General features: G+C 38.3%; 1 protein-coding gene across 2 annotated transcripts in view; it reads right to left on the bottom strand.

The window, feature by feature from the left end:
• Positions 1 to 11008, bottom strand: part of TMEM196 (transmembrane protein 196) — a 55849-nt gene that overhangs the window by 11101 nt on the left and 33740 nt on the right. For both annotated transcript variants that reach the window (XM_008592869.1, XM_008592868.1), the window contains exon 2: positions 1234 to 1290. In XM_008592869.1, coding sequence (XP_008591091.1) covers positions 1234 to 1290 — 57 coding nt within the window. The remainder of the gene's footprint in view (positions 1 to 1233; positions 1291 to 11008) is intronic.

The following is an 11008-nucleotide window of genomic DNA, read 5'->3' as shown; positions in this document are numbered from 1 at the left end:
TTCCTTCCTTCCTTCCTTCCTTCCTTCCTTCCTTCCTTCCTTCCTTCCTTCCTTCCTTCCTTCCTTCCTTCCTTCCTTCCTTCCTCCCTCCCTCCCTCCCTCCCTCCCTCTTTCCTTCTCCCAGGAAGTTGCTCCTACACAGCCATGAAGAGTCTTGGTAGAGGACGGTTGTAGAAATAATGAAGGCCATGTCTAAACAATGATGAGAGAATCATTGATGCAAATTACAAATCTCAAAAAAAACACTATTTTTCCCCAAAGATTTCCTCTTTCCCTTTATGTAATTTTTAAAATTACATCTCACATGTCTGAGGCAGTGAGGGTTTTATCCTTTTTGATGCTATATATATTCTCACAGAGAAAGGGATGATTAGGAAAAGGGGTTAAGCAAAAATAACTGCAATATTCCCATTTCTGCCCTGTGCAGATAAGTGGCCTACCCTTGGAAAATACTTGTTAGGCTCAAATGCCACTTCCTAGGGTCCTTGTGTAGTATTAATTTTGCCAGTTTTCAAAGGTTTATGATCATTCTTATAGTACTCAAGATAAGCCATGCTTTTTTCTTCTTTCCAAACTCTCATAAAATGTCATGGGAGACGGTGGGGAAGCCACAAGTCAGTGTGCAGAGGTCCTCTTGCAGCCAATATCCGTGTTAACTGGGAGCATGCTTGCTACCCCGGAAACCCACAATAGTACCATAAAACATCTGAAAATATTTACATGTGCATTCACAATAATAAAATAAAATAGAATAAAATCTTTGAGAATTAACTGTAACCATAGCAACACAACTGTCTTGCTGCTTTGCAAAATTAGCTTCACAGTCAAAGAAACCCAGTAATCCTTGGGCCCAGCTACATATTTAATCAGTTAAATTTTTCATGGCCTCAAGCTTTATCTTTCTTAGTTCACTGACAGATTCAGGTAAATCACCTGAAAATCTCTAAACTGGAAAACTGGAGACTGTCATCCACAACAATTGTTAAGGATTGCATTTTCATGTACTTAAAGAGTATATCAAAGGTTTTCTTGCTGATGGTGTTTTGTCGTAGCCTGTAATACTCTTGATGGTTTTCTTTGAAAACAAGAAAGCCAGGATTTGTATGTCATTCTCCTTTTTTATCCTAAATTAGTAACATTCAGTATAGGAAAGTTGGCTAGTCATCATTTCTGTTTTTGAATTCTTACATTTCAAACACTTCAGTGCAGAATGCAAACAAGGCAAAAACTTACGACAAGTCCCGATTTTTTTTTGGCGCACAATATTCCACATATGCCACAAAGAAGAAACTGCAAAGAAAAAGAAAAACAATTATTCTGTATTCAAAGATATGAGAACCCCTGGATTTTAGCTTATAGTTCATTCATGACACTAGCTTCAGGGAGCTTGAAAATTTTAAATTCCCATCAAAAGCTGAAAAGGAAAATACCTCAGTCTGGAATGGTAAAGGATAAAAATGCAAACTCCATTTATTTTTTGCAAGGTTTTTATAGGTAATTGTAAAATGTAATCAAAACTTGAATCAGTTTTAGCACCAGCCAAAATTATAAAGTAAACAACTTTAGGATTTTGTTCCTTCTACTTTCTTTCGCTGTCTACTTATCCCTTCCTACTTTCACTGAGAAAAGTGGTATGATCCATTCATTCATACCAAGCAACTAGGTGATACTACAGGTAGAGAATCTAGCACAAAAGATAAGGCAGGAAGGTATTTCTCTATAGAGGCATTTTTCAGACCTCTCAAACTGATAGAATGGCCACTTCTGACAAAAGGGGATGAAGTTACTGATGACACATAATTTCTTGTAAATAAGGACAATGGTGACATAATTGGTTTACAAAACAGCTACATTAAATCATCTACTAATGACAGCCTATTAGACATTTTGGTTATTATAAAATGGTAAATAGTTTAATTGGTACAGAATCTTTTAGGGCCATTTGAATTCAAATTTGCACATACTTCTGACTTGAGCTAAACCACATAAATAAAATAATAAATTTATTAATAAGTAATAAACGTACTTAAGGCCTTCAGACTTGCAAAGAATACTTTGACTTGCAAAGAAAGCATGTTTTCATTTGATTTTTAAAATTTTGCTATCTCAAGTCAGAATTAATAAAATAACTGGTTTTGGCTAATCTTTTCAAACCTGGATAGATATTTTTAAAATACATATCAAAATATTTTTTAAGGATTAGCTGAAATAGTAGACATGTGAGAAAAACCAAAAATTTGCTAAAAAATAAATGGGTAAGGAAAGTTGTTGCAAGGGACCTTTCCCTATAGGGAAGTAAAATGACCATAAAGCAGGCAGTGGTATAGCAAGACAGTTAGATCAGGGAACACAAGGATATGTAAGAATTTGGTTACTATAGCTTCATAGTATATTTGAAGTCAGGAGGTGTGATGCCTCTAACTTTGTTCTTTTTGTTCATGATTGCTTTCGCTATACGGGGTCTTTTACGGTTCCATATTTATTTATTTATTTATTTATTTATTTATTTATTTATTTATTTATTTTCTGTGAAGAATATCATTGGTATTTTGATAGCAACTGCATTGAATGTGTAGATGGCTTTGGGTAATATGGACATTTTGATGATGTTAATTCTCCCAACCCATGAACATGGGATATCTTTCCATTTATTTATGTCCTCTTCAATTTTATTCACCAATGTTTTATAATTTTCATTGTAGAGGTATTTCACTTCCTTCATTAAATTTACTCCAAAGTATTTCATTTTTTTGGTAGCTATTGTGAATGGGATTACTTTCTGGATTTCTTTGGCTATTTCATTGTTGGCATATAGGAAGGCTATTGATTTTTGTGTGTTGATTTTGGTGTTTTGTTTTGTTTTGTTTTGTTTTAAATTCCTTTTATTATTATTATTATTATTTTTTACATTCAAAGATGTTATAGAGCAGCAGGAAGGGGTAGGGAAATGGAAGTAGAGGTGGGGAGTGGCCTGTTTGTGGAGGGCAGAGAGGGATCGCTGAGGCCTGTGGGCTCCCCACACCCTGGCTCAGGAGCCTGGGGGGGTTTCTGGTGGTAGCTTTGTTGTCACTGGCCTGGATGCAGATGTCAGGAGAGCATGGCTGAGACCCTTGTCCCATCTCCCTGGCTTGGGAACCTGGGGGCTTCCAGCAGCATCTCGGTTGTCATTGGGCTGGATACAGACATAAGGGAGTGTGGCTGAGGCCCTCGGGCTCCCCTCACCCCAGCTTGGGAGCCTGGGGTGCTTCTGTGGAGGCTCTGTCATCACTGAGCTCGATGCAGATGTTGAGGGTGGGTGCGTGGCTGAGGCCCTTGTATGCCCCCCGCCCCAGCTAGGGAGCCCGGGGGCTTCCATTGGTGGCTCAGTTGTTGCTGGGCTGGATGCGGACATGGGGGGGCATGGCTGAGGCCTTCAGGCTCCCCTCACCCTGGCTCAAGAGCCTGGGGTGCTTCCAGCTCTTTTAGGTTTTATAGGTGTTCTTTGATAGTGTTAGACCTTTACTGGCTAATATCAGAATTTTGTCTCTGATCTGTGAGTGTTTTGTGTTTTTTTTTTCACTTCTGTGTTGGATTATTAGCTACCCCTACCACTTATACTCTGCACTAGAACTAATTTGTTGTCTTTTGCTTACTCCTAAAGTGGGGAAACTTCCTGTGGGGACCAACATTTGAGCCCTGTGGTTGAGCTAAATTGCTGCTTTGCTGCTGATTCCCTAGGGAAGGATTTTTGTGCAGCTCAGGTTTTAATTGTTGACTTTTTAAGTATTTCTGGGTCTTGTGAGAGCAGATACACCTGGGTTGTGTGGAAACTCTGGTCTAGGCCTGAGTCTCTTCAGAGAACTGCACCCCCTGCAGTTCTATATCCCTGACCAGTCTACACTGAGTGGGCCTGTGCTGATTGAAGAGTAGATCAGCTGTCCATGCTGTGCCCCAGTGCTCTCCTGGTGGGCCAGTGTCCCCAACCCCCTTCACTCCAAACACTGCCCATGGGACCAGCCATGCACTTGTCCCTTGTGATGACTCACTGGCCTTTGTGTGGCTCCTTTTTACAGTTGTCTATGACCCCTCACTCCTATGTGGGTCCACTGGAAACCCTGTCAGTGGTCTTGCAGGCCTGGGGGCCAACAAGGCCTTCCTCTCCCTTGTAGTCTCTAAGCAACTTCACACAAAGGGCACAGCTGTGGCTTTTGCTAGCTCTTGCTCTGTGTGCTCACCAGGACCAGCCTTGAAATGGCCGGGGCTCAAAACAGTCAGAGCAGTCCTTTCTTTCTCTCCTCACACTTCTCCCACCTTCATGAACTCCGTGGGTCTCTCCTCCTCTTCCCCTGAGCTCTAATAACCCAAGCTTGACAGTCGTTGCTTTCTTAATAGTTGTGAATTGGTCAATGGTGGGAGAGAGTGACGCTGGGAACCGTCTATTCTGCCATCTTAAAAATCCAGATAATTTCGATTACTTAACAACTAAACACTTCTGTATTATTAAAGGTGCCTGAACTTGATCTTTTTAAGGAATATGACCAGATCTTGTATACCCAGCAAGTCACCCAGTAGATATTCTGGAGGTAGGTGTCTGGCTAGTTCACACTGATTTTCCCTTCTGTGGGTGTTAGCTGAGATCCTTGGAGACTATGTTTCTAACATCTGCATTTTTGCTATTAACACTGTCCCAAGGCCTGGTTATTCAGTTCCTTCCTGAATTTTAATAGAAACTACAGTATCAGATTCAGATGCTGGGAAGTCTAAAGTCCGGGAAACAAATGTGGCAAGTATCTTCTATGGTGGTGGCTTTACAGCAATGCAGGAGTCTCACATGGCAGAAAATGGCAGAAAAGAGCTGTGTGTTGATTTTGTATCCTTCCACTTTACCAAATTCACTTATTAGTTTTAGTAATTTCTTGGTATAGTCTTTAGTGTTTTCTATGCATAGGATCATGTCATATGCATTTAGGGATAATTTGACTTCTTTCCTATTTAGATGCCTTTTATTGCTTTCTCTTGCCTTATTGAACAGGCTAGAACTTCTAGTGCTATGCTAAATAAGAGTGGGGAAAGTGGGCATCCTTTTCTTGTTCCAGAAATTAAAGAAAAAACCTCCAATTTTTGTCCATTCAGTGTATTAGCTGTGGGTTTGACATATATGACCTTTATTGTGTTGATGTACCTTCCTTCTACACCTAATTTGCTGAGTAACCAAAACAGCATGCCACTGGCATAAAAATAGACAAATTGACGATTGGACTAGAATAGAGAGCCCCCAAATAAACCCATGCATTTATGGCCTACTGATATTCCACAAGGTGCCAAAAATATACAGTGGAGAAAGGACAGCCTCTTTAACAAATGGTGCTGGGGAAACTGGATATCAACATGCAGAAGACTAAAACTAGACCTCCATCTCTCACCATATACAAAAATCAACTCAAAACGGACAAGAAACCTAAATTTAAGACCCTAAACTGTAAAACTACTGGAAGAAAATATAGAGGAAACACTATACAAAATGGGAGTGGGCACAGGCAACTAAAGAAAAAATGCACAAATGGGAATACATAAAACTGAAAAGCTTCTGCACAGCAAGGGACACTATCAATGAAGTGAAGAGACAAACTACAGAATGGGCGGAAGTATTTGCAAACTACACATCAGACAAGGGGCAATATCCACAATATATAAGGAACTCAAACAGCTCAACAGCAAAAAAATAAATAACCCAATTAAAAAATAGGCAAAGGACCTGAACAGACATTTTTCAAAAGAAGACATACAATGACCAACAGACACATGAAAAAGTACTTGACATCATGAATTATCAGGGAAATGCAAATTAAAACCACAATAAGATATCATCTCACCCCAGTTGGAATGGCTGTTATCAGCAAGACAGAAAATAACAAATGATGGCAAGTTCAGAAACAAAGGAATCCTCCTACAATGCCGGTGCGAGTGTAAATTGGTACAGCCATCATTGAAAACAGTATGCAGTTTCCTCAGTGAACTAAAAATATATCTACCCTATGACCCAGCTATCTCACTACTGGGTATATACTCAAAGGAAATGAAATCAGTATATCAAAAAGACACCTGTACTCCCATGTGTATCTCAGCACTATTCACAATAGCCAAGAGATGGAATCAACCTAAATACCCATCAAAGGATGAATGGATTAAAAAACTGTGGTGTGTATACACAATGGAATACTACTCAGTTATTAAAAAAAAGATATCCTATTATCTGCAGCGACATGGATACAACTGGAAATCATCATGTTAAGTGAAGTAAGTAAGGCTTAAAAAGACAATAATGCATGATATCACTCATATGTGGAATCTAAAAAGAATAAAACAAAAATCCAGGCACATAAAAATAGATACCACGTGTTCTCACTCATAAATGGGAACTAAGAAAAGAAGAAAGAGAAAAAAAATGATAATAATTGGTCAAACTTTCAGAAGAAGAGAACAGAACTTGGTTACTACTAGAGGCGGGAAATGGGGAAGGGGTGGGGGGATAGTTAGAGTTTAATAGACACAAAATGACTGGACAGGAAAAATAAGTTCTATGGATGAACAGTTGAATTAGGCATGCATAATTAACATAATTTACTGCCTGTTATCAAGTGGCTAGACGAGAGAAGATCAAATATACTCATCACAAAGAAATGATTAAGTTTTGTAACGATGAATATGCTAATTACCCTGATTTTATCATCAGACATTGTATACATACATGTATTGAAGTATAACTCTGTCCTGCACAATATTTTATAATTAATATGTTTCAATAAAAAAACTGAAATAAACAAATTAATGGGGAAGGGATCAGAATTATTTGTTTAACAAATGAAATTAGGTTAGTTTGTTAGGCTTCCCTAACATCATACACCGAAATTAACACAAAACAGTTTGATTATTTAAATATATAAAAATGTATAGAAGCATTAGGATTCAGTCTGAATGGGATATACAATTTTAAATGAAAAAAATATAATTTTATATCTGAGAAGATGGGCTGTTTAAATCCAGAGAGTGTTATTTGATTTGCTCTTGCTATGAAGCAATACAAACACAGCAGTCCAAGGTAGGTCATCAAGTGCTGCACTATGAAATGAAACTAGTTAGTCCTCCAAGTGGAATTCATTTGATTCCAATTTAGATTAAATTCCATAGGTAACTAAGGTTGTGATTCAGATGAAATGGATTTATTATAGAAATAGCATCCTATATTTTGAGTGGATTTTCTTTATGTCCTTGGAGATTTCCACTTTTGTTTAGGATGTAGAAAGATGAAAAAATGCCATTCTTGCCCTAACAATAAGAAAAAATGGATAAACTACACAATAACTAGAATCCATTAGAGAGCTGAGGTTCCAAGGCAATTAAATAACCTCAATTCAGAGAGGCACAAACCCCTTCAAGCAAAGTCTGGAAAGTCTGATATAAACTGAGTCACCATCACAGAACATGGGAGGAAGAGACACTGGTCCTCATTCAAGTGGGTGTGGGTGTGGATGTGGGGTGGAGGGGATGCAAAGTCCTGTTTTTTCCTTAGATCTTCTCTTGTATAAAGCAAAGCCTTAAGCCCGTGGTGGAGATAGCCAATCTTGTCATTTCCAGGGCATATGCAAATATAGATTGCTACTATACCTGGAGGAATAATAGAAGAAAATAATCTTTACACAGGGAGAAGCAGGAATACATCTTGGGCCTAGCATCCTATACCGGTGCTATATGGGGGTCATCAACCATTGGAGAAGAGGCAGGAGCCTCCTACTCAGGACAAAGCACAGATGAAAGGCAGAGTTTGGGTGTAACAGGGAGATGGGTGCAGAATACCAAGAAAGGCCCACCTCTGAGACCAGGTGCACAAGACCTACCTAAGCTGAGACTGGTCTAGAACAATAATGAACCTTCTCCTTCACCCCACCTGCCCTTCACCTTGAGCCTAGCAGGTGGGAGTAAAAAGCAACAGCAGCCCACCAGTGAGGAAGAGGCAAGAGCATGGGAGGAGCCCCCCTCTGTGGTGGAGTTGAGCAGGGACTCAAGCTGAGGATGGGGCACTAACACTGAACAAAACTTTCTGGCACCTCAGCTCCTACCCAGAGCACAAGGCAACCACAGCCCATCACGAGAGGAATTGTAAGAGTGTGGTGCACCAAAGATAATCATAGCAGCAACATAATTTAATACTTCACATAAGAAGCAAATGGCTGTGATTACCTGGGTTGGAGGAGTGATGTCAAACTGATGAAGGGGCTAGACTTTTCATTGAATACCTTGAGTTTAATTTATGTTTGAGCCATATGTAGGTGTCACCTATTTAAGAAGTAAAATAGTCGCTAATTTGCTCAAGGCAAAATTATTATGTAAGTTTTAGGAAAAAATAGCTCATCAAGATTCATCCTTACTAGTGAATGACTCATAGTTCCAAGCTCCCTGTGGACATTTAAAAAATACTAATAAAAACTCCCCAATCGGTACATTCTTAAAATATGTATTTGGAAAGTGGGAGGGGGAAGAGGGAGGGTGGAAGCCCATATTTTGGGGGTCAAAGAACTCTGCTAGGGTTTCTTCAGTCACAACACTAATATCATTGTCTTGCATGCCTACACGCAAGGCTGGTTTTGCATATTGAACTGAATTGAACTGAATTCAGAATCTACTAGGGTCAGAATTTTAGGCACAAACGCAGAAATATCATAGAGTAGTTAACAAGAATTGAGTACAGTTCTTAAATAAAATGAAACCTATCATGGAGAATTGAGTTTGAAGGCTAGGTGGTTATTTTTTTTTTTTCTTTCAGATAAATATAAGGAAATATAGACTACTACATATTAAAGTAGATGGAGCTTCACTTTCAATGACCACTGCATTTCAGCTTTATTTAGAAAGACTTTTGTAGTTCCATGCATTCATAATAGTAGCTGAAATAAAGTTTTTAGTTTTCAAAGCTTTTTGATAGTCTCTTGACCCTCTAGAAAAACATGGGTTGAAAAAGGGAATTTTTCTTTATGATGGGCAAGTTAATGAAGAAAATAAATTATGGACTGAAAAAAACAAAACAAAACAAAACAAAAAAACGCAGTTTCAAACCTCATGCAAACCTCCATATACAAAAATGGAATTCAATGTGTTATTTAATTTGTAATTACTGGCATTGTTAGGATTATGGATAGTCTATTTGTTATATCCAGTCTTGCCATGGCTCCTCTGAAAAAGCTGTGCTATTGAAATAAAATTTCTAGATGACATAATGGAACTTCAAACTAAATGAGTAAATTAGTAGATGGTTGGATGAGTATATGTACAGTATACATGGAAAGAGTCAAAAATTAATCAATTTTAGCCAATTCTAAGACACATAACTGGATACAATTAATCTTTTCACTGACTAAAATCCAGTTATCCAGTTAAGTTTTTTGGATTTTTTTTTGGAAAGCTAATGATTAGTCAGGTTAGATTAATTCTCTACTCAATGGTAGCATTTGAAAATAATTTTGGGGTGTTGACCTTTTAAATATTGTTGTCATAGCTTTGTGGGTTTTGATGTTTCCTTCTCAATCCTCAGATGCTCTTGAGATGTCAATATGAGTAGACTTTTCTACACAAAAGTCATTGAAAAAGCTATTACCCTGGTGCTGAGTAATGATAGCAAGAAAATTCTCATCTAAAAGTTGCAGTAAATTGAATGCCTCCTCCCCAACTCATTGAAGCTAATCCTTACTGTAACTGTTGAGGGTGGGGAATCCTATTATGATAATTGAAAGTCAGGGCCTTGAAGAGGTGATTAAGTTGATGGTTTAATGGTGGTCATGGGCATGGTTCTGAGGGCTTTAAAAGTAGAGCACATGAGAAGTTCTCTCTCGCTGCTCTACCATTCTGTCATGTGAGACTTCTGTGTCACCATTATCACCAAGAAGGCTTTCATCAGATGTGTTTCCTGGACTTTGGACTTCCCAGCCTCTGAAACTAAGCAATAAATATCGTTTCTTCATAAATTACCCAGTACCAGGTACTTTGTTATAAGCAACAGAAAAGGACCAATGCAGAGGTGAAAAGCAATTTCCCAAACTAGAACAAGTCGTGTTCTTAATGATGTGAAAAAGAAAATGATAAAATGATTAGGAAAATATTTCTGTGAATATATGTTCCAGTACTTGATTAACTTTCTCTTGGAGCACCAGGTTTGGCTTCAGAATAGACACAGAATAGCTATTCCCCTTTGCTGAAACTAGAAATTAGGCAGTGTCTCAATCTTCTCATCTGAATGCTACTTCCTCCTGTTGGCTGGTACACTGTTCTGAGTGATTGTAGTTCAATCCTGTCTTTGTTGCCCCCTTAGCCTTGATGCACACACTATCCAAAAATGCCATTGAGAAATTTGTTTCTGGAAGAAATCCAGACATTTTTCATTCAGTCAAGGTCAAATAATTTTAAAACAATAAAAAGATATCCTTAAAAAGCTTTAGAACATTAAAATATGAGAATACATTTTTTTTATGTATATATAAAAGGTCATTGCTTTGCTACTTTATGGTTCTTGTAAGCCATCAGGTATATACCTGGCAAACTGTCCTTGTGTAAAAGCACAAGTTCTAAGCAAAGGAAGGGTGTACCTCACTTTGTGATTGTATGCTATGGCCCTCCCCCTGAAGGGCTCTGACTAAATCTAGGCTATTGCCATCTTTGTTGTGTATCTTTTCTGGGGAAAAAGAAAATGCTAACACAGGGGAAGTGGGGTCCCATAAGAATAAGTTCATCAGATCTTAGGGCATTAATAATAATCTCAACTTTATATACCCTGCTTGACGTCATCTGTAAGATCTCATTCAAAGTGAGGGGGATCTCTCTCCATTTGAAGACATATCTTTTATACAACAATCCCGTCTGAGTTTGTATTGCTTTAATATCAAGCAACAAGATTTTAAACGCTTTTGGGATTTAGGCAGCGTACAAAAGCTGTCCGTGCTACCTGCCTTTTTCTTGCGAATCTGTGTTAGCATTTTCTTTT

This window comes from Galeopterus variegatus, unplaced genomic scaffold (genome assembly GCF_000696425.1).
Source record: "Galeopterus variegatus unplaced genomic scaffold, G_variegatus-3.0.2 Scaffold8419, whole genome shotgun sequence".
Lineage (NCBI taxonomy): Eukaryota > Metazoa > Chordata > Mammalia > Dermoptera > Cynocephalidae > Galeopterus > Galeopterus variegatus.
The sequence above is the reverse complement of the archived record's forward strand: the minus strand, read 5'-3'. Positions and strand labels throughout refer to the sequence as shown.